This window comes from Heteronotia binoei, chromosome 1, assembly GCF_032191835.1.
Source record: "Heteronotia binoei isolate CCM8104 ecotype False Entrance Well chromosome 1, APGP_CSIRO_Hbin_v1, whole genome shotgun sequence".
NCBI lineage: Eukaryota > Metazoa > Chordata > Lepidosauria > Squamata > Gekkonidae > Heteronotia > Heteronotia binoei.
This window is the reverse complement of record NC_083223.1, coordinates 218,901,637-218,926,619: the sequence shown is the minus strand read 5'-3', so window position 1 is coordinate 218,926,619 and position 24,983 is coordinate 218,901,637. Positions and strand designations below refer to the sequence as shown.

The window sequence follows — 24,983 nt, the reverse complement described above, 5'->3', positions numbered from 1 at the left end:
TTCCCTCTACAACTACAAGGGCCAGTCCTGCATCCTACCGCTCTAAAGCTCTGGTACTGTTGCCAAACCCCAGTTGGGGGCAGGGGTTCCCCTGGTTTGGAGACCCTCCCTTTTCTTCACAGTTATTAGAAAGCATGTCACAACTTTGTTTCTGGCTCCACCCCCAAAGTCCACAGAAATGTCCTGAATTGGACTTGCCAACCCTAAGCATTGGGCAGAAAGAGGAGGGCCAATCCCTCTTCCTCCTCCTTAGGAAAAAGAAACCTGTTGTTAAACTTATAAAAAATAACCCCAAGGTATAGTGCTGGCGCAGAAGCAGGAACATAACAAAATGGAGGAAATGACAATGGACATATGGGCTCCAGACCCATAGTTCATTACAACTTGGGGACCTGGAGATCTGTTGCCAGTTTGAGTAGACAATGTTGACCTTGAGAGACCAAAGATCTTACTTGGTATAAGGAAGTGTCATTTATTAATGTGTGTTCAAAGGCACATACTCAGAGTTACTTAAAAAACAACAACAACGCTTCATGTATTTCAGAGCTGAGCTATAGTTATCCTTAATTGCCCTGTCTTGACATGGGGGAAAAGTAGCACATAGAATCACATGTTAAAACCATCACACATTGTGTGAAGATTCCTTTCTATTTGCAAAACTGCACAAAGAAACACATATTTAAGATACAATTTTAAATAAACTTCAACATTCTGAACACTGCTGAAATACTCTTGAGTATAATTATCCTGTGCTATTCTTGTTTCCCTCCACCCCCCTTCCAAAGTAATAAAATGCCTTGAAAGAATCCCAAACAAGATCACTTCCCAGGATTGGGGGAGGGGAGGGGAGAGAAGCTGCTGAAGAATCAGAATTTTAATGTACAATTTCCTCTTTCCTGAACCTTCCTACAGGGTGATGCAGTTGTTTACTTAAAGAAAAACAACTCATAAACATGTGCCTAACGGATTCTCCCACAAGCATGCAAGCACATCGGCAGTGCATGGTTTTTCTGTGATATTTAAACAACTAGGAACTAATGTTGCTCTGAAAGGTGGGGGGATCTACAGCTCATTTTGATGATTTTTTTTTACTAACTGTGCCAAATAAGCTGTACAGTATTTGCCAATAAAAAGCATTTCTCTCATTCTGAATTGGCTTGATTTGTCCATATTGTAACCAGATCCTATGCCATCCCATTCTTTCATGATCCCTGGACTTGCTCATGCAACTCATGCCTGAAAGAAAATAACAGTAATTTTAAGGGGGGAAATGGCATCAAAGCAGCAGATTGGGAAAACAATTGCAAGAGCATTTTTTTAAAAAAAAAGAGAGAGAGAGAGAGAGAGAGAGAACATTTGCTTAATTTAGACATTTTAGGGGAAGACTTGCCTGCCTTTAGAAAATGCTACTTTCATAGCTTGAAAATTAAAATAATTTGTTGATCTGCAGACACAAACAGAATAACCTGGCAGACAGAAAAATCAGCATCAACTGGTTAAATTACAATTTATATTACTGTTAGTGATGTCTTGCCTTGAACACTTGATATTACAGAACAAAACATATACACTTCTCTTCAAAGGACTGACTGTACTCAAAAATTACACAGAAGAGACCAAATTATTAAGAAACTCTACCATTCTCTCAGCAGAAAACGATACAGTCCATGCAATTAAAAAGTTCCTTTTAATCACTGCTATTCTGATCTGGATTACATCTGTCTGCATGAGTGAAGCCACAAACACTTTTACAAATGCATACGTGCATCACATCATCAGCCTAGGTTTAAAGGAACCTGGTGAATATCTTAGTGACATGGTTCACATATAAATACAAATTATGGCTTGTCATTAGGAGAGTGAGTTTGAATGACTGGGATGATCCTTGAGTTTGGTTGATTCTTGGGTTGTCATATAAACCCCACTTCTTCCCTCATGGACAAGTCAGAAATTAATACTTTCCACTTCTGTGACCACTCATTGAAAGTTGCTATAACCAAACCACAAGCTAAGGTTTGTGGTCTCTGTCCCCTAAACCAGGATTAAATGGGTGTTTGGAATCCTGGCATGGCTGGAAGATACAAATATCAGTTTGTAGTTCAAAGCTAAGAATACACCTTGGTTTGCCAGGAAAGTGGAAGTGTTTCATTTCCTAGCAATACATGATGGGCAGGAAGGACGGGGATGGGGTATGCAAGACCATAAAATCTCTCAGCTCATTGCCAAGTGAAAAACCATGACATCTCATCTGAACCATGCTGATGAGCACAATTTTTCATTTTTCCCCGCATTATCTTCAGGAGCAAACTCCTATGACATCCTTCTGCAATCTGGGAGAGTATTTGTCTTTTATTTGGGGAAGGGGTTTAAATTTTAAACACCTTCTCTCTCCTCCTCTGAGTTGGGCAGCAGCTGTGGAACAACTCCAGAGAGAAGGGCCTGACTCCAAGAAAGGATGGAAGGGGTTTAAAGTTTAAATTACTTTGCTCACTGAGTCAGCTCTGCATGACTCGATGAGTGAAATTCTCCACTATACCATATGGGGACTGTTTGCATAGGGTGTAATGGAGCCGGATATATTTGGGTTTCTTGAATACTAACCCAATACCAGTACAATACCAATACTGGTATTTGGGGATATTTGGAAATACTGAATATTTTCCAAACACCCAAATCCATAAATAGCTGGTTTTTTTCTTGCGCACATCTAGTCCATGCCCTACTATGAGGATCACTTTTATGTACACTGGAGGTAGTGTGGGTACCTTCAAGGAACAGAACCTTTTCTGTAGTGGCATCCCCACCTATTATTAAGCTCATTTCCAATCCAAACATTTGCCTGGCACTTTCCTTGCTAAATGTTTTGTGCCAAGTAAAAACATGTATATTTACCAAGAATTTGACATGTATTTTTTAGTAGGTTGCTTGCCCTTTTTGATCAGATTATTGGATTTGCTGCTGAAGTGTGTATTTATTATTTTGTGGTCTCCTTTACAGAACTGTTCTTTCCTTATTGTTTCTGCTTTTCCAGTTGTTGGCATTTATTAGCCTTAATGAGTTAATTAATTTGCATTAGCTGAAATATTATGTTTTTGTATACCACCACCTTGAAAGCCCAATAACAGTAATGTGATAGAAAAACAAGTGACAAAATATTACCTCCAGAACATTAACAAGAGAAGTGGCAAAGCAAATAACATTCAAGAAGTAATTTACTCAGCTTCTAACTTCCTGAAAGGCCATGATTGCTATATTCTAAATGGTAAAGACTGAAGATCCAAAATTAGTGGCACTGCTATGTACAAAGGATCATTAAAGTGAATTCAGACTATCCATATGATCTTGTTGACTGTGATGGACAGGAGGCTGTCCTACCCCTGAAAGGTAAAACAGCAAGCCTATTATTCTGCACTTGAGCCAATGGAAGTGCTGCTTATGCATCCGATCACCTTTGGGGGGGGGCACAGAATATTAGAGGGAAGTAAAACAGATGTCAGTTGGGGTCAGCCTCAGCTGGAGAGCAGACAGTTTAAGGTGTAGCTCCACCTGGTAGCAAAGCAAAATAGTTTAATTACACCTCTGAGTGAGGACAGAGTACCTAGTTATAAGGCCTGTCTCTGGTGATGGAAATTCAAATCATAACAAAGCCATAACCAGCTTAAGTTCAGGTGTCTCAGCCAGGCTTTTCCTGTGATTGATGGGAGACCTGAACTGTTGAACTACTCTTTAGAAGCAACCTGCACATAAGTGTATCATGCCTCAGTGATTACTTTCTTCTTGCTCCCTGCAAACCTTACTTCACAGCAGTGATCCCAAAGCATTTAGACCTCAACCTCAATTTGGACCTTATAACTAAGGGGAACAACTGAGGGCAAGATTTTATTTTAAAAGAGCCTGGTTCCCCCAGATTTTTTTAAAAAATGAACTGTTACGTTCAAGTGGGATGTTAAAGTAGGTTTAGACTATTTACAAGAGTTTATTTGAAAATAAATGTCCAGTCTTTTCTCTGTATAAGATGGCTTATAGAAAAAAATTAAAAATTCTACAATGAGCAAACACCCGAGAAAAAGCAACCTTCAACAGAAACCCCACTCCCCATTTATATGGTTACAAAACTTTTTTTTTTTGCTGTCAAGTTGCAGCCAATTTAAGGCAACTCCATAGAATGTTCAAGAAAAGAGACACTCAGAGATAGTTTGCCATTGTCTTTCTTTATGTAGGAACCCTAGACTTTCTTCATGATCCCCCAATCCAGATACTAACCAGGGCTGACCCTGCTTATCTTCCAACATATATCAGGTCTTTCTCAGCTATCCAGGTCAGCTATCCAGCTAGTAGTCTTTGAAAGACATAAATGTTAAATAGCCCTACAATCCAGCGAGCAAAGACTACAGCAGCAAAGGAAATACTAAACCAAATTTCATTGTCAAAGCACACTGAGATAAAACAGCACTCTGAGCACATGAAACTCCCTTATACTGAACCAGACCCTTGGTCAATTAAGGTCAGTATTGTCAACTCACACTGGCAGCAACTCTCCAAGGCCTCAGGTGGAAGTCTTTTACATCACCTATCTCCTGATCCTTTTATCTAGAGATACTGGGGCCTCAGCCTAGGACCTTCTGCATGCCAAGCAGATGCTCTACCACTGAGCCATGCCCCATAATTTGAAATTTAGCCAAAGAAAGAGTCCCACATGCCTCTTCTGGCAGACCATTCCATAAGGCAGGTGCTCCTATAGACAGAGCCATACATTTTGTAGAGACCAAATGAACCTTACAGAAAAAAGGTACATCAAGAAGCAGAAGCTCTGCCACCTATGGTGGACACCAGGTTCAGGGAGAAGGCCCATGGGCATGGTTGAAGGGCATGATACAGCAGCCCTGCTTAAGCTAAACAGGTCTCAGTCAGGCCAGGACCTAGAAAGAGAGTCAATATGGTATAGAGGTAGTGTGCTGGACTAGGATCTGTGAAACCTAGGTTCAAATTCCTATTTCACCATGGCTGGGTGACCATGGATTAGTCACTTTCTCTCACCCTAATCTACTTCAGTTTCACTGCTGTGTGGAAGGGTAGAGAACATTACAGTAAGCCACTTTGCCTCTGAGCGCCAGCATGGTATAGTTATTAAGAGTGGTGGACTGTTATCTGGAGAACTGGGTTTTATTCCTCACTCCTCCACCTGAAGCCTGCTGGGTGACATTGGGCCAGTCACAGTTCTCCCAGAACTCTCTCAGCCTCAGCTAACATCATAAGGTGCCTGATATGGGGAAAGGAAAGGAACGTGACTGTAAGTTGCTTTGGGACTCCTTAAGTTAGAGAAGTGTGGTATAAAAGTGTACTCTTCTTCTTCAATTTGGGTCCCCAATGTGTGTGTGAGATGTGGGGTAAATAAAAAAATTAATAAAAACAAAGATCTCTTGGAATCTTTTGTAAATCACCTAGAGCAGAGGTGTCAAACATGCAGCCTGAGGGCTGAATCAGGCCCTCAGAGGGCTCCTATCAGCCCCCTGAGCAACTGGCTCTTGTCCGCTTCCTTCTCCTTCTCTTTTGCTTTGCAAACCTTGCTTAATCACACAGGAGCTACAAAGCAAAATCACAATTTTCTCAGTTGGTTGAGGCTCCTCCCCCTCCTGGTTCCCTGGGGAGGGAGGGAAAGAGCCAGAGCTTTCTTTGCCCAGTTTCCTGGATCCCATGGGAGAAATACATTCTATTATCAGCAACCTTGCTCGGGTCTTGCAAATGGAGGGCCATGGCTTCCTTGACTGCATCAATGAATCTCATGTTGGGTCTTCCTCTTTTCCTGCAGTGTTCAACTTTTCCTAGCATTATTGTCTTTTCCAACAACTCTTGTCTTCTCACAATGTGACCAAAGTAGCATAGCCTCAGTTTGGTCATTTTAGCTTCTAGGGAGCATTCAGGCTTGGTATATAGAATCACAAAATCATAGAGCTGGAGGGGATCTCCAGGGTCATTTAGTCCAAACCACTGCACAATGCAGGCAATTCACAACTACCTCCCCACACACACATGCCCAGTGACCCTGCTCCATGCCCAGTACAAGAACCCAATACAAGAACTCATGGGCATTCGATGAAATTGCTGAGCAGACAGGTTAAAACGGATAAAAGGAAGTACTTCTTCACCCAAAGGGTGATTAACATGTGGAATTCACTGCCACAGGAAGTGGTGGCGGCCACAAGCATAGCCACCTTCAAGAGGGGTTTAGATAAAAATATGGAGCAGAGGTCCATCAGTGGCTATTAGCCACAGTGTGTGTATGTGTGTGTGTGTATATATATATATATTTTTTTTTTTTTGGCCGCTGTGTGACACAGAGTGTTGGACTGGATGGGCCATTGGCCTGATCCAACATGGCTTCTCTTATGTTCTTATGTTCTAAAACCCCTCCAGGATCCCTGCCAAAACTGACCTGAAGAAAATTGCTTCCTGACCCCAAAGTGGCAATCATTTATTTATTTTATTTACTTTCCATTTATATCCTGCCCATTCCAAATGGACTCAGGGCAGCTCAGTATTTCCCTGGGTGTGTAACAAACTGCCATGAGAACTAAGTACTGATGCCACCCTTCCTGCCCTCCGTCTCACTGTCTAAGTTCACAGAATCAGCATTGTGGTCAGATGGCTATCTAGCCTCTGTTTAAAAACCTCCAAAGAATGAGAACCCACCACCCCCTGAGGAAGCCTGTTCCACTGAGGAAACACTCCTGTCAGGAAGTTCTTCCTAATTTTTGCCAAAAATCTGTTGGTTTTAGTCCAGCAGAAAAAAAACCCTGCACCATCATATATATGACAGCCCTTCAAGTACTTGAAGATAGTTATCATATCACCTCTCAACTGTCTCCTCTCCAGGCTGAACATACTAAACTCCTTCAACCTTTCCTCATAGAGGTCTCTGGACCCCTCACCATCTTAAAGAAAGCAAGGAAATAGTTATCTTAAATAAATATCTTAAAGAAAGCAAGGAAATATTTTCTCATACCTTACCCTTTATGAAATAATCTGGGAAAATGTTTGATGGTTTTTATCTGTGATGGGTTATTTTTGAATCAGAATGTATTAGTGGCCGCAACAGACTTTAAATGTCCCAACCAAAATGTCCAGTTTCATGACATTTGGTCACTATGATGCCCCTGCCAAGGGTCAGAATGCAAAATATAACTGTTGCAAGGTTCTCTAATGTGACACACAGCAGTAATATTGTATGCTGTAAATGCAACTTCACTCAATTACATCCATATGGTAGCATCTGTATAACAAGTTTAGCTGCTTAGCAACTAACACACAAGGCAATCAGGTAAAATGAATTACAAGTCATTGATGAGCCCTAGACAAATATAGCACCAGCCAGTCAGCCACTCTCATTTGCACTGTAAATTACAAATGACACATTTTTTGCCCCTGAAGCCATTATTTTAAGAGAAATTAGGCTACAGTCCACAAATCAGTTATTGGAAAGCTGCTAGGGCTTAGAAACATAATCTTCAATGGGACCTGAATATGACTATTCTGTAGGTGTTTTTGCTAGAAAAAAAGCACGGAGAACATAACTCTTTTCTCATAATGAGAGGTTGATCAGCTCAGTCAGACACTTAAAACACATCAAACTTTAATGTACTCCATTAAAGTAATACATTAACTTATTACAAAGCTTAACACTTTGTGGACACCTCTGTCAACATATTTTTATTTTACTTCTGTCAAAAATGATTCCACAATCTCTCAGCTGAAGCATCTGAAGTTGTTGCCATTCTAAGTATTTTATGAGCAAGAACATTTTTGATGTTTTTATTTACAGCACAACAGATCATAGTGTTGCAAACTGGAGTCCACAGAAAGGTAACTTAATTGATATGTAGAATGGCTTCCAAAGAGAACTGAATGTTGCATCAACAACAAAATCGTTTTCTTTAATGTAGACAGAGTTAGAACATAGGACACTGTATTCTGTTTCAGCTCTGTGTTTCTTAAGAACATTTAAGCACTGAGGCTTATTAATATAAGGTGCTAATTTGTTTTATTTATTTATTTATTTTATTGCACTTTTATCCCACCCTCCCCAAATGGGCTCAGGGCGGCTAACAACAGTAACAATTCGATGAGAGATTCACATTATAACAATAAAAAAATATTAAAATGTTAAAACAGTTTCAATACAGTCCAGATGGCGTTCTGTCTATTTGGAATTAATCTGTGATGATACTACTGTGGGGTAGATAGTACACACCCCCTTATATGTTAAAAGTACCTCCATTTAGTTATTAAAAGCCTGCCTGAACAGATATGTCTTACAGGCTCTCCGGAATTGTGATAAATTTGTTAATAACAAAAGTATTTTGTTGGTGCACAAGGACATATGGAAGGAAAGATTCCTTCAAATGTGTATGTCCCAGGTCATGAAGGGCTTTAGAGGTCAAAACAAGCATCTTGAATTGAACTCAGAAATAGACTGGCAGCCAATATAGCTGTTTCAACATGGCCAACATACGTTCCCAGTGCCTTGAAGTATATGAGTAGCTATAGTGTATGACTAGTAAGGGGAGTACAGAGTTCCTGTTTAAAGTGTGAATACAAGTATACAGTACAAGTATACAGTATACAAGGCATCATTGTTGCTCACCATATACCACTCATCACCACACTGGTTACCCTCCCACTGTGTAAAAGATGTTATGGGCGCCCAAACAGTGTTAAGGACTGGGTGTATTTAGCATGAAAGCATAAACGTGCACATGTTGTTCAGTATTACATTATAGCAGAAATTATCGTTCTTTGGAAAACTCTTCCGAAGGTCACACCCCATGAAGCATGCAGCTAACTCTTCTCTCGGAGGGAGATCAGACTTATTCATGGGGAATTATCCAGTAGGGATTTTCTTTTGTAACTATATTGTGTAGAATATAGCGCACAGTAATCACTTTGACTAGTTTCTGGTCTGTATAGACCAAAGTCCCCAGCACAGCTCAGAATACAGAAACACATCTTTAATTACGTATGCACCTCTTGATCATGCGCCTTTGGTGGACAGTACTGTATGCACAGCCCCTCACATAAAAAGGCTTTCAGAGGACATAACTACATTATATTTCCCCTGAGTCCCATATGATCAGACATGCGCCTGGAGGACTGTGCCAGAAATTCATTTCTCACGTGCATACAGTTCCAGTTTGGGCTGGGACTGTGGTGCTCATAGATAAGGTTTGTATGTTTTCTCCCATGCTATTTTCCTGCCTTTAAACAGCTTCAGGCAAGCACTATTTGCCCAGTGGGAAAACATTTGTGTACCCCATTAGCACATGTGGGAACCCCAACAAACCAAATTGTCTCTTAGGGTCATTTCAGGTCAGGAAAATGGCACTAAGGTAAGGAAAAAGTCCCTTCTCCTTATGGGCAACAGTTTTGGTTGAAATCAGTTCCCACATGCCTGGGAACTGTGTTCAGGGTGGGAAAGTGCATGTGTATCGCATGGGCCCAGGTAAAAACATAATCTTGTTGTTAGATCTTGCCCTGAGTCTGCTCCGGCGGGGAGGGCGGGATACAAATAAAATTTTGTTGTTGTTGTTGTCATTAGGTACTGCAGAAGAGGATATCCACAGACCTCTATAAAAGAAGGGCAACACAAGAAATGATATTAATTAAAAATGTTTATGGTAAATATGTTTGTGCTATGAATGAAGAAGTGCTAGAACAGGGGTGGCCAAACTTGCTTAGCATAAGAGCCACAGATAATAAAGTCAGATGTTTGAGAGCCACAAGGCATGAACATCAGATTTTGAGAGCTGCGCTGCAGAGGAAGGAAGGAAGGAAGGAAGGAAGGAAGGAAGGAAGGAAGGAAGGAAGGAAGGAAGGAAGGAAGGAAGGAAGGAAGGAAGGAAGGAAGGAAGGAAGGAAGGAAAATAGATGGGGGAGGGAGAGGTGAAAAGAAAGCAATTTTAACTTTAAATGCATCCTTCAAGCTGCCGGCTGGCTCGGCGAAGTGATTTAAAGAGCCAAATGCCTTTTCCAAGTCAGCCAGCGGGGCAGTGGGGGCTTCAAGAGCCACATGTATGAGAGAGCCAGTTTGGTGTAGTGGTTAAGTGCGGAGACTTTTATCTGGGAGAACCAGATTTGATTCCCCACTCCTCCACATGCACCTGCTGTTGTGACCCTGAGTCAGTCACAAGTTCTCACAGAGCTGTTCCTCTCAAGAGCAGTTTTTGTCAGAACTCTCTCAGCTCCACCTACCTTACAGGGTGTCTGTCCTGGGGAGGGGAACGGAAAGGAGATTGTAAATCGCTCTGAGACTCCTTCGAGTAGTGAAGGGTGGGGTATAAATCCAATCTCTTGTCATCTTCTACATGTGGCTCCTGAGCTGCAGTTTGGACTCCCCTGTGCTTTCCCCTTTAGTAGTTAACTTACCCATCAGTCATGATTCCCAGAAGTCTGTTTCTAAATATGGATGAACACTGGATTTCTTGAAAATATATGCACCATAAGCAGAGCTTTTTTTGTTTAAAAAAGCCCAGCAGGAGCTTATTTGCATATTAGGCTGCCCCCTTGATGTCACCATTGTATCACAGCAGGAACTCATTTGAATATTAGGCCACACCCCTGCCACCAAGCCAGCAGGAACTGCATTCCTGTGTGTTCCTGACCATAAGTGCCTCCCCAAAACCCAGCACAAACATTAATAGTTTAATTAACTGCACACTTATGATACAAAATTTCTGCTTTTGTCTACAGACTCATTTTTAGAAGAAGCAATGATGAGGGGATTTGACTTGCCTGCTCCAAGCACACTGAGGAGCAACAGAACCTCCTGAAGTGGCAGAATGTGTCTTTCACCAGCACCAAAGCACCACACGCACAGCTGCAAGTGGCTGCTTAGAATGGCAGCTAGGAGACTGTTACCAAATCTTGGCCTTCCCTGGTATGCACACTGTCTGCAGAGCATTTCAATGCAGACCAATGGAACAGGGAGGCAAGCCCTATGAAAGCCCTCTAAGAAAGACTAAGTAGAAAGTATTAGTTTTGCATGGGGGATGGTTTCCATCATTTCTACAGCACATTTGACACAGCTGTAGATTAAGGGCACCTTTCAAACATTCTGATTTTGTTCTCCCAAGAGTCTGGAAATGCTCTTTCACCAGCACAGCAGAGTAATGAATTCCTATCATGTTTCTGTAACATTTTTTTGCTTGTGGTCCAGAAGAGGGATTTCACATCTGAAATCCCAAATGAAGAGCCTGTATTGGAAAACATACCAAGGATCTCAAATAATCACCTTTCAACCTAAGATTTCAGCTGATTTGATGAATTAATATTACATTTATGTCATATTTTTAAAATGCAAAACACCCCTAGACTACTCCATTATGGCTGCAAAGCATTTTTCAGCACTGACAACTTGATCCCTTAATAGGGTTAAGGGGTGGATCTTTTGGATCTGTTGGCAGGATCTAACCCATCATACCTTATGCCCTGGCTTAATACACACAAACTACACCTGAACAAAATTATTTTTCATTTAAAAATGTTACAAGCTATTTCTAAATGTAATAGTATATTTAATTAAGAAATAGAATTATGATGTAATTGGGGTATTTTATTATTATATCATTGTGATATTTGTATTTTATGCTATGTAAGCCGCCCTGAGCCTGCTTCGGCAGGGAGGGCAGGATATAAATTTAAAATTATTATTATTATTATTATTACATCATGGATTGTACTTTTGACTCGTTTTGAAGAATGTTAACATTTATTTGAACACAGCTACTGTTAATATTTGTATGAAGTTATGTAAGCAAGAAGATCAAACAAAGAAAACCAAAGTCATTTTTTTTCTGCTTCTGTACTGCCACCTTCTGGTTCTTGGGAGACAACACAAAACGTAAACTGAACAGTGTTCAAAAGAAACTCCATTCATTTTTTTTAAAAAATCTTCATGAATTGTGCAAATCTTGACCCTGTTTGACATTTGCCATAAAAATCTTCATAGATAATATTTTCCTTTGCCTGCTTGACAAAATGTGCAATACATTTAAATTGCTGATAAGAGTAATGCAATGCAACTTCTTACAGAAAACAATATCTTTGTAGACTCTGTCTTTGGAGATGCGTACTCTACCACAATAACATTGCCAAATATTCTATGTGGCTCTATTCTATTTTTCACCGTTTTCTAAAGACTGTCTCCAACACATTATTTACAACCTAGCAAAAAATATCAAACCCTTGGAACTTAAATTAATCGTAACTAAGTCTTACTATAACACTTTGAACTCAATTTGGTTGCAACTAACTTTGTCAGGATTACGTACTGTTCATTTTAAGCCTTCCTCTCCATATAAACAAGTTGAGATCACTCAGCACAGCTGTGTGTCAGCCTTAAATGTTTGAAAATACATCTATCTCCTCAATATGTATTTATCTGGCAAACTTTTCTAGTAGATGCACCAGTTTCCTAAAACACTGCTCTTCTGAAATGCGTATGCTATTTCAAAAATAATGTTCAGGGCATAAAATTCTACCTGACCTCCAAACAGACCATCACTACCTGAATCTAGCAGCTATTGGGATCAGGCTATAGGATACATATCCCTTCCCCTCTAACCTAAAGAGGTACTGGCTTACAGCATTGCAATGTTACTTCTACAGGCAATTTGACATGGACCAGAACACAGACCAAACTCTGTGCAGCATTTTCAGATTCAGTTAGTGGATCAATTTCACTTCGCCTACCTTGGTCTGGAAGCAGCAGTAGAGCTGAGTTAAGTAGGGATGTTTCCGTGCTAATGCCAGAATCCGTTTCTCTGTCATTGTACAGTCAACATCATCGTCTTGTAGGATGACGTCTTTCTTTAAGACTTTTACTGCATACACTTCATCTTTACCTTTGAGCTCAGCTAACATGACCTAGAACCAAGGGAAAGGTCCATTACTACATACTATGGGCATATTTTATGAATCATGTAAGCAAAACATACAGCCAGAGAAAAATCTCCAAAACACAGATGCAGTAGATAGCCTTGATAAAAAAGCATCTTTTTATAAATGCTACGCAATAAGAAATCAGGAGTTTATATTATATTATGAATAAATCTTAGGATATTAGATCACCAGCACTTATAAAACATTGGTAAAATCATGGAGATTTGGCTGTTGCTCAGTATTCATGCCTTTGTGAGGAGGATCAAGAGTGAGGAGGAAACTGAAAGGAAAGGTACATACGGTCAAAACCCTCGGGGAAGCTTGGACGCTATTTAAAACTATAATCCTAGAAGCTCAGATAAAATACATACCACAAGTTAGGAAAGGCACAAACAGGCATAAGAAAAGACCTGCATGGTTAACAAATAAAGTAATGGAAGCTGTAAAAGGTAAGAAGGACTCCTTTAAGCGGTGGAAAACCAGTCCAAGTGAGATTAGTAAAAGGGAACACAGGCTGTGGCAAATCAAATGCAAGACTGTGATCAGGCAGGCAAAAAGGGACTATGAGGAGCATATTGCAAAAAACATGAAGACCAACAATAAAACTTTCTTCAAATATATTAGAAGTAGGAAACCAGCCAGGGAGGCAGTGGGGCCCTTGGATGACCATGGGGTAAAAGGATTACTGAAGGAGGATAGGGAAATGGCTGAGAAGCTAAATGAATTTTTTGCCTCCGTCTTCACTGTGGAAGACGAGAACTTTTTGCCCTCCCCAGAACCACTAATTTTGGAAGGGGTGTTGAAAGACCTGAGTCAGATTGAGGTGACAAAAGAGGAGGTCCTACAACTGATAGACAAATTAAAAACTAATAAGTCACCGGGTCCGGATGGCATACATCCGAGAGTTCTGAAAGAACTCAAAGTTGAACTTGTGGATCTTCTAACAAAAATCTGTAATCTTTCATTGAAATCTGCCTCCGTTCCTGAGGACTGGAAGGTAGCAAATGTCACCCCCATCTTTAAAAAGGGTTCCAGAGGAGATCCGGGAAATTACAGGCCAGTCAGTCTGACTTCAATACCGGGAAAGTTGGTAGAAACCATTATCAAGGACAGAATGAGTAGGCACATTGATGAACACGGGTTATTGAGGAAGACTCAGCATGGGTTCTGCAAGGGAAGATCTTGCCTCACTAACCTGTTACATTTCTTTGAGGGGGTGAACAAACATGTGGACAAAGGCGACCCGATAGATGTTGTTTACCTTGACTTCCAGAAAGCTTTTGATAAAGTTCCTCATCAAAGGCTCCTTAGAAAACTTGAGAGTCATGGAGTAAAAGGACAGGTCCTCTTGTGGATCAAAAACTGGCTTAGTAATAGGAAGCAGAGAGTCAGTATAAATGGGCAGTCTTCGCAGTGGAGGACGGTAAGCAGTGGGGTGCCGCAGGGCTCGGTACTGGGTCCCATGCTCTTTAACTTGTTCATAAATGATTTAGAGTTGGGAGTGAGCAGTGAAGTGGCCAAGTTTGTGGATGACACTAAATTGTTCAGGGTGGTGAGAACCAGAGAGGATTGTGAGGAACTCCAAAGAGATCTGTTGAGGCTGGGTGAGTGGGCGTCAACGTGGCAGATGCGGTTCAATGTGGCCAAGTGCAAAGTAATGCACATTGGGGCCAAGAATCCCAGCTACAAATACAAGTTGATGGGGTGTGAACTGGCAGAGACTGACCAAGAGAGAGATCTTGGGGTCGTGGTAGATAACTCACTGAAAATGTCAAGACAGTGTGTGTCTGCAATAAAAAAGGCCAACGCCATGCTGGGAATTATTAGGAAGGGAATTGAAAACAAATCAGCCAGTATCATAATGCCCCTGTATAAATCGATGGTGCGGTCTCATTTGGAGTACTGTGTGCAGTTCTGGTCGCCGCACCTCAAAAAGGATATTATAGCATTGGAGAAAGTCCAGAGAAGGGCAACTAGAATGATTAAAGGGCTGGAGCACTTTCCCTATGAAGAAAGGTTGAAACGCTTGGGACTCTTTGGCTTGGAGAAACGTCGACTGCGGGGTGACATGATAGAGGTTTACAAGATAATGCATGGGATGGAGAAAGTAGAGAAAGAAGTACTTTTCTCCCTTTCTCACAATACAAGAACTTGTGGGCATTCGATGAAATTGCTGAGCAGAAAGGTTAAAACGGATAAAAGGAAGTACTTCTTCACCCAAAGGGTGATTAACATGTGGAATTCACTGCCACAGGAGGTGGTGGCGGCCACAAGTATAGCCGCCTTCAAGAAGGGTTTAGATAAAAATATGGAGCACAGGTCCATCAGTGGCTATTAGCCACAGTGTATGTGTGTATATAAAATTTTTTGCCACTGTGTGACACAGAGTGTTGGACTTGATGGGCCGTTGGCCTGATCCAACATGGCTTCTCTTATGTTCTTATGTTGTGGTCAGCTGCAGCTAAAAATGCCTTGGCATGTAAAATAACTTTTCCTTAAAGATGCACATCTCCATTCAGAGCTCCTCTTACGCTAGAATCCATATGGAGTTTAGATCAAGCACATGCAGTGCCACTAATCTGTAGCAACCAGAGTGTAACATCTGAAGAGTTTCATTCATGGTGAAGTAATTCTACAACCCCTCCATCACATGTCTAACTGGTGAGTAAAGCCTCATTCGCCATATCGCTACAACTCTATTGAGTACATTTATTCCATCACATGTCTAACTGGTGAGTAAAGCCTCATTCGCCATATCGCTACAACTCTACTGAGTACATTTATTGGCACTACAGTAACTAAATGAAAAATGTTGCCCCACACTCACCATGCTGGCTTGATCATGTGAATTAGTCTTTAGAATTAGGGTTGATGCCATGACAGACCTGGGACCTTACTTAGAGCAATTCCATAAAGTTCAATATTTGGCATTTATATTTGTCATGAAAACACGAGCACAGGGGTGGCCAAACCTGCTTAACGTAAGAGCCACGCAGAATAAACGTTAGATGTCTGAGAGTCACAAAACATGAACGTCATATGTTTGAGAGCTGCAAGGTATAAAGAATGCTTCTTGCCACAAGTAACTCCATGTTGGTCCAGGTCCTTCTAATCTCCTTGCTATGCTGCTGGAATTGCTTGCTTGCTAATCAAATGTGTTTTGTCTGTAAAACTTACAAGTAGCTTTTTCTCACCCTGAGTTATGTGGTTCGCCTTGGCATCAAGGTCAGCCACTCTCAAGAGACTATTGCTTTTGAAGTCATTTGTTCTAACTGGAAATAATACTAATGGGGGGAAGGGGAATGCTTCATTGATAGAAAAAAAAAGCGTTCATTGCTTCTGTAACGAAATGGTTCAAGTGGCTGGTTTTAAAATGGCTGTTTATAATTTAGATGTTAAAATGTCCTCCTCCTTTGGCATACAAAGCCCTGCAGCCCTTGGGTCTAAAAAAGTGTGTAGGGAGAGAGGACTACGTTTTTCTTCTGTTTTATTTGTGCCCTGTTGGTCCCCAGTATAAGTTTCCCTTGTAGTGTGCCTTATCCAAGTAATATATGTGTTCTCTGTTTATAGTGTAAATACTTTGAATAAATCTTTATATTTTTGGAGTTGTGCTCTGACCATTTAGTCTCCCCCACTCTGCATGTTACCAACATAGAAAAGGAAACCCTGGGAAGAGAAAGGAGAGACCTGTTTTGAGTTGCCAACTCTCCAGGGCCACCCCAAAGACTGGAGATTTCACCTCCAAACAAGGAGATCCAGCCAGAGGGGTCTCACTGCCCCTCTAAGATGGCAGTGATAATTCAGTGAGTGGTGGCAGTGAACTGAGGAAGGGTTACACCCACCAGGGGGTGGGGTAGGGTGGCAGCGAGGCTTGCAAGCCACAGACAGCTGCACGGGTGCAAGGACTGTGGACAGATGCCTGTTCCGCCACAGCTTCAAACTTGTACCATCTAATATAATTGACTGTCTGTACCTGAGGGACTCAGTTCTACCAAGACTCATTCTTGGCTTGTAACTTCTTCATTAAGTGAATAAACTTCCTATGATTCACCATCATAGAAGTCATAATTGATGGAGATTGTGCAGTGCTTGACACAGGGCAGGCAGGCAGGCAGGGAAATAGATGGGGAGAGGGAGGGGGAAGAAAGCAACTTTAACTTTAAGTGCATCTTCCATGCTGCTGGCTGGTTTGGCTTGGCAAAGTGATTTAAAGAGCCAAATGCCTTCTCCAAGCTGGCCAACAGGGCAATGGAGGCTTCAAAAGCCACACAATATGTGTGAAAGAGCCACAGTTTGGCCACCCATGCACTAGCACTACAGCAGTCCTTCTTGCAAGAAACACTAAGTAGAAACAACATGTGGATCCTAAACAACATGTACATCTTCAAAGGGGTGCCATTCCCCACTGATGGCTCCCAGAAACACAAATATAACCTTTCATGCTTTAGGTGTTTGCTGCAGAAACACTGGTGTAATGTTGAATTTCATATACATGTAATGTAATGGTTAGAGCACTGGTCAGGGAGACTGGGGTTCAAATCTGCATTCAGTCACAGAACTCACTGTATGACCTTTGGCCAGTCACCATTGTTAGGCCAAATCTATCTCAAAGCATTATTGGGAGGATACAAGGAAGAGAGAGAGGCATGTATTCCACTTGAGCTCTTTAGTGGCAGTCTAGAATAAAGATGTATCAAATATATAGATACGTTGCAAATACAACCCTGCTATGTGGGAATGTTCTGATGTGTGACCCAAACCCATATTCTCAAAACAGTGGATATTATTACTAAAGTGCTGGATTTTGTCCTAATGAAATTCCTTGGTGCACATGTCTAGGGCTTGGACTGTGGCCATCCTGCTTATTACATTGTTTTCCCTCCAAATTTCTAGAGCATTTTATCTGATGCTGCCTCAAACCATCCAACCATCTTTGCCCAGTGTTATCTATTCTGATTGGCTGCAGTTCTTCAGGGTCTTTCCCTTTCCCAACATTTTTTTCACTGGCAATACCAGAAATTGAAACTAAGACTCTCTTTGCACACTCTGAGTATTCTTCCAAATTTCCACATACATTGCTGAGAAACTAATAAATAAATCAACTAGTGTTGTTGTCTGCAAGGAACCACAACAAATCAATAAATGAAGAGATTCAAACCTGCCACTTCCTTCACCTTGGAAGTCACCTCTGAAACTCCTCTTTGCAGTAGCAGCAGGAGACAGAGCAAGCACAGTTTAACATTTAAACGCCTTGTTGTGTCTGTATGGCCGGCAAGTTGAAAAACATAATTTAACTTGCAAAATGAAGGAACGCAAAGTGGAAATCAACTGCAGAGAGACTAAATGTCAAAACCCCTATAAAGTACCTTCTGCAATTGGGTCTTGAGAGAAGGTGCCAGCTGTGGCTTAGCATTTCAATCAGCAGACATATTTTCCACTTAACACACACAATTCAATATTGCTTGAGTCCAGCAGACCCTTTGAGACCAACAAGATTTTGGTGGTGCAAGCTCTGGAAAGTCAAAGCCTTCGTCAGACAACTCTGACTCTTGAAAGCTAATACCCTGAATATTTTGCGGTCTCTAAGGTGATACTGGACTAGGCTTTAGTTGTCCTACTGCAGACCAACACACTACCCTCTGAAACAACATTGATATTTTTTCAAAATCCATCTTAGAGTTGGGGTACTTCTTCAGCATCAAAAGTCTATAGAAAATGCATTCATTTTAGTCAATTCTGATGGCTCTTCTTAGGGCACAGCTAAAGCATCCTAAAAAACACCAGGTAAGGTAGACACCCAGAGAGACCAGAGCTGGACAAGGAAAAGCTGATCCTGGATCTTCACATTTGAATTCACCATGTTATGTGCTGATTTTTACTGCCCCTCAAGACATCAGCATTTGGAGGAGCTACAACAAACTTCAGTATAATAACTTACATTTTATAAGTTATATGTCTTTGTTACAAAAACTGATAACTATGCTGGGTGTGTACACTGAATTTGTATCATTTCCCCCACTGTGCATATGCACAGGGCAGCTCTGCACTTTCACGATGGGTAGTGATGCTGGCAGGTGAGCCAGTCCAATACAAGTCCTAGCATCAGCACACAGAACAAATAGGTACTGTCATGCATGCCATGGTGCTGTCATGACCCTGGAGGTCCCTTCCAATTCTATGATGTCATCCAATAAAGGGTCAGGCAACAGATATATGTTATGCCTTCTACCACCAAAACAGCCCCAAAACAGCCAAAATAGCCCAGTATGGTAGAGATTCTAGATCTATTGCCCAGCATGTTGAGCAGCTTATGAGAGATGAATGTTAAGGATGCTTCCCCCCTGGTGTTTACACACACACAGGAAACCACCACAGATGAATGCTCTTTTGATGTGTTCTATGAATATAATAGAATTTGATGTGTAAAGGATTTAAGTGGTCTTTAAGACTTTTCCACCAGCTATTAGTGTTGTTCAGCCCCTCTGGTGTTTGGCACCACCCCTGATTACTATGTGCCTGCTGTTTACTTCTCACAGCTTATTCCCCACCCCCATCAGCGGTCCTGTCTGGGGGATTTGCAAACATTCCCCATCATGAAAGACTCTGCCCATGTAAGAAGAAGAAGAAGAAGAACCGTATATGTTTGAGATGTTTTTAGGATTTTACTGTAATTTTATTGTAATGATATAATTTTCTGTTATTTTAATTGCTGTTAGCTGCCCTGAGCCCGTCAGGGGAGGGTGAGATATAAGTGTAATAAAATAAATAAATTAATTAATAAGAAAATATTGGATTTATATCCTGCCCTATACTCTGAATCTCAGAGTCTTAGAGTGGTCACAATCTCCTCTACCTCCCCCCCCCCCACAACAGATACCTTGTGAAGCAGGTGGGGCAGAGAGAGTTTTTCACAACAGCTGTCCTTTCAAGGAAAACTCCTGTGAAAGCTATGGCTGACCCAAGGCCATTCCAGCAGATGCAAGTGGAAGAGTGGGGAATAAAAACCGGTTCTCCCAGATAAGAGTCCATGCACTTAACCACTACATCAGACTGGCTAGAGGGAGGAAATCTGAATTGGTAGCTCATTTTCTACTCTATTGTGATTTTTATGAAAAAGTACAGGGTCCATTATTAGATCGCTCTTGTTTAATCTTCAAGGACTATCTGAAGAGAGGCTAATTTTCTATATCTGATCAGCATCCCCACATTACATATTTGGTAGCAAGGTATCTTTCATTTGGCATAATCAGGGAGCATAAGATTAGATCTCTTACTGCATGACTTTTTATTGTATTTCAAATCTGAAGAAGCATTTCAATCTTTATTCATTGTTACAATTTTTTATGTATGCCAATTAGGGATGCCATCAAATTAAAAAGCAAATACATTGGTGTGCTTTTGTCTTCTAAAAGGAAGTCCTTCTGAGTCTGGATTGATTCCTCATTAAGTCAGGCTATGGAACAGTCCTGTCTAGACACTTGCTGAATGAGATGATGATTTTCTGAATTTGTTGGCACTCTCTTGGCACAGAATTGGCTGTCCTCGTAGTCCCCAAAAACAGAGGCAGGGAAACAGAATCAAAGAGTTGGAAGGGGCCATACAGGCCATCTAGTCCAATCCCTTTCTCAATGCAATATCAGCCTACAGCATCCCTGAGAAGTGTTCATCCAGCCACTGCTTAAAGATTGCCAGTGAGGGGGAGCTCACCACTCCCTCAGTAGCTGATTCCACTGCTGAACAACTCTTACTGTGAAGACTGCCCATTTATACTCACTCTCTGCTTCCTATTAATTAGCCAGTTTTTATCCACAAGAGGACCTGTCCTTTTACTCCATGACTCTCGAGCTTACTAAGGAGCCTATGATGAGGAGCTTTATCAACAGCTTTCTGGAAGTCAAGGTAAACAACATCTATTGGGTCCCCTTTGTCCACATGTTTGTTCACCCCCTCAAAGAACTGTAACAGGTTAGTCCCTTACAGAATCCATGCTGAGTATTCCTCAATAACTTGTGTTCATCAATGTGCCTACTCATTCTGTCCTTGATAATGCTTTCTACCAACTTTCCCGGTATTGAAGTCAGACTGACTGGCCTATAATTTCCCGGATCTCCTCTGGAACCCTTTTTAAAGATGGGGGTGACATTTGCTACCTTCCAGTCCTCAGGAATGGAGGCAGATTTCAATGAAAGATTACATATTTTTGTCAGGAGATCCACAAGTTCAACTTTGAGTTCTTTCAGAACTCTTGGATGCATGCCATCCGGATCTGGTGACTTACTAGTTTTTAATTCGTCAATCAGTTGTAGGACCTCCTCTCTTGTAACCTCAATTTGACTCAGGTCTTTCAACACCCCTTCCAGAATCAGTGGTTCTGGAGCGGGCAAACACTTCTCATCTTCCACAGTGGAGGCAAAAAATGCATTCAGCTTCTCAGCCATTTCCCTATCCTCCTTCAGTAATCCTTTTACCCCTTGTTATCCAGTGCCTCCCTGGCTGGTTTCCTGCTTCTAACATTAACAGAATTCTCTTGATTCAGTAAGCTTGTTACTTAATCAAAGAAGAAATGAGGTTGGTCTGGCAGGACCTGTTGGGAACAAGTCAGCTCTGACTTCCCCAGATCACAAAGTTGGTGCTCGCAGATTAAGTTAGACCAACTGGCCTGTAGTTTCCTGGGTCATCCCTGCTCCCTTTTTTGAAGATTGGGATGACATTTGCCTCCTCCAGATCCTAATCCATACTAGAACACCATGCTGTAATGGAAATGACAGTTCCCAGGATTCCACGGGACACAAATTGCACTGCAAATATGTAGCAGCATTCACAACTTTTCTCCCCACATCAGTATATTTTCAGTGCACAGCGCAAAAGTAATCAAGGAGCAATCAAAGACTACTCACCTTTCCAAAGCTGCCTTTTCCTAAGACTTTAATGAAGTTAAACTCTTCGAGGCCCATGCGTTTCATCTGGGCTTTGACTTCCCCGTTTTCACCGTTCTCCCCAAGTGCATTTAACTGGTTGTCAGTTGAGGCTGTTCCTGCTCCCCGGTGTTCTTCTCCTCGATTGTCAAATGACAAAGCCTTCCTAATATTATTTTCAAGCTCTTTAATTTCTGTGAAAGGATTAACATAATTGTTCTGGATCTGGCTATTTTTTTTAAAAAAAAATCTGTGTAAGTTTCTTTGATGTTGATTTTGGGGAAAGGGATGCTCTAAGACACATCCTTCATTGTACCCAACAGAAACCATTACTTCCTTCAAACCCATCTTCTCTCTGTGAAGTCTGTTGGCACAAGCCTCTCCTTACAGAAGCTAAGCCCAAGTATTAGTGAGTCCAAGCATGGGATGAATTTGTGCTTCTCCCCCTATTTATCTCTGTCCCCTCTGGCCTTGCATTTGTCAAACTTTAAATAGCAACATAATAATTATTATCATAATCATCATCAACAACAACAGTAACAGGTGTCTTTCAAACAAGAAAGAATTATGTCTAGTTGTCTTTCATCTTTCCTTTCATATAACTTTTTAAAGTGTTCAAGGAACTGGAAATGTTGGGGCTAAGTGGGGGTGTATGAGCCTCAGACTAGAAGGGAAGGGATTTAAGTTCATGCAGTTTCTCCTCATTGTCCTACAGAACACTTCTTCTTGGAGACTCCTTCTTGGCCTTGCTCTGGACCTCCCAATATTGAGACATTAAAGCCACATATGCTATCAGTTGTCCTCTTATAATCTGCAGGCCAGTTGTCTGAGACAGCTGCTAACCTCATTCTCATGTGTATGTTCCAGCTGCCATGACTAAACTAGCTCATGTAATCACACTTATACAACAGCAGAACATTTCCTACTCTCAAGTCCTTGGTGAATTCTCTTCTCCTTGAAAAGTGTGTTAGATATGCATTTGTCAGAGAAGCATTAACTGGAAAATGCCTTGCTTAGGGTTAAGGGCTTCCAGCCTTCTAAGAAAGGATGTTACAATGAGTATAAGCAATGGGAATTTAAAAAATTGCAGGAAATGTTAGATCAGTGGGCTTCCCAGCTTTCCCAGCAGGGAAAGTAAATAGGTACTGTCCAGCAGGGATACTGGCAGAGTCCATATCTCATGCTAATCATGCTAAAGGTCATTCTTAAGCCTGAAGAACTATGGGCCCAAACTAGAGGACTAACAGCAGCTAAATAGTAGAGCACAGGCTTCGCATTTGTTTAGTTAAGGAAACTGTATTCTGAATTCTCTTTCATATGAAAACCAAGCTACTCAAATCAAAATGACAAATATCAACAACCACAACAATAAAACCATCTTCAGTAAAATGCAATAGAATCACCAGTGTGTAAAGATGGTTTACACGGAGTCATACAATTAGTCTACCAAGGTGAGTATTGCCTGTTCTTACTGGCAGTGGATCTCCAGGATTTCAAGCAGAGGTTTTTCACATCAGCTACTACATGACCTCTTCACTGGAGATGCTGGAACTTCCACCACTGAGCCACAGTCCCTACTCAGATTCAGTCCTGAGCACACAGCTGAGAAAGATGTCTGCCTAAGATCTTGGAGAACCATTATGAGTGAGAATAGACTGTAACAGACTAGACAAACTAGGAGTCCAACTTAGTATAAAGCAGCACATGTCTGATATGGCCAAATTATGAAATTGATGCTTTATATTCTTAGTTAAATCTGAGCTACCAGGGATAACATTTTACAGGATTATGGCTTACAGTAACCACCACCAACAAAAAGTCAGTGTACCTTGATCACATGGAGAAGTTGGTGCAGACTTTGATCTGTCATCTTCTCCTGGTGAGGATCCAGGAACTGGTGGTTGAGATTCAGCACCTGGAACAAGCTAAGAATAGTCCAATAACAAAGAAGTTCAGCTGTAGCAAAGCACTGTGATGTAATAATTATGAGATAGTAAAAATGCAGTTTCATTGTGGTCTGGGACTGATGTATCTGTGGGACTGCCTCCTCTGTCATGTCTCTATTTGAGAACTACGCTCTACTTCCTGAAATTTGCTGGTGATCCCTGGCCCTAAAGCGGTCTGGCTGTCCTCAACAAGGACCAGAACTTTTTCAGTTCTGGCCCTGACCTGGTGAAACACCCTGACAGAGAACATCAGGGCCATGTGAGATCTTTTACAGTTCCACAGGGCCTGCAAGATGGAGATGTTCCACCAGGCTTTTGAATGAGGACAGTGACAACTGCTGAGCTGGCACCTCTCTCCTCCATTCCGCGCCCCCCCCCCCCATGCAGTGTCTGGAAATCTGAATTAGAAGAACTTTAACAGGACGCCATCAAGGGTTTATAATCTTTGGTTTAAATGTAAGAATTTATTGTCCGTTGTTGTACACCACCCAGAGCCTGGCACCAGCTGGGATGGCGCGATCCATTAAGCTGAATGATTAATAATAATAAATATAAGAAAGCTGCAGGTAACTGAAACTGAAATTCTTGTTGTCACCTGTTTGAAGTTTTCAACATACATACAATCTTTTCTTTTAAAAGTTGAACTGATAGGCTTGCCAAGGGCTCAAAAAGAAATCTAGATAAAACTCCCATTTAGATGCACATGTGAAAGTTGACCCCCAAACACTTCTGAAATAATGTAATTCCTGGAAGAATTTGCACCTTCAGCTCCAAACAAAGACTATAATTCATTGAGAAATTTAAATGGTATTTTATCAGAGCAGGATTTACTGGACTTAAAGCTATGGAGACTTGCTAACATGATGGTTGGCAATCTTGGCCAACGGCAAGAATGAATTTAGGTCCACTGAGTGATCTGAAGTTACATAATTCAGCTGTAATATCCATGTAGTCCTATATCCTGCATGAAGAAGATCACCTGGGTGCCATATCCATAAGGCAAGTCATCCTAAATGATCTCCTTCTTAAGAAGAGTGAGCTATAAATATGAAAAATTCAGGACTGAATATAAACTCTTCCTTCCATTAATAAAATAGCACTTCAGTCTGGGCAAAAATGGAGGTACCTGATTTCTGTTGATCCTCCTTTCTTACCCAAGACCCCACCCACATTGCATAGTCTATGCTTC

At 41.3% G+C, this 24,983-nt stretch overlaps 1 protein-coding gene across 1 annotated transcript in view; it reads right to left on the bottom strand.

Annotated features, from left to right (window-relative positions):
* The window catches only part of PRKCE (protein kinase C epsilon), a 563,878-nt gene that overhangs the window by 119,263 nt on the left and 419,632 nt on the right, over positions 1-24,983 (bottom strand). Inside the window, exons 8-10 of the mRNA XM_060247704.1 lie at positions 23,677-23,773; positions 21,831-22,042; positions 12,745-12,918 (exon numbers count right to left, since the gene is read on the bottom strand). Coding sequence (XP_060103687.1) covers positions 12,745-12,918; positions 21,831-22,042; positions 23,677-23,773 — 483 coding nt within the window. The remainder of the gene's footprint in view (positions 1-12,744; positions 12,919-21,830; positions 22,043-23,676; positions 23,774-24,983) is intronic.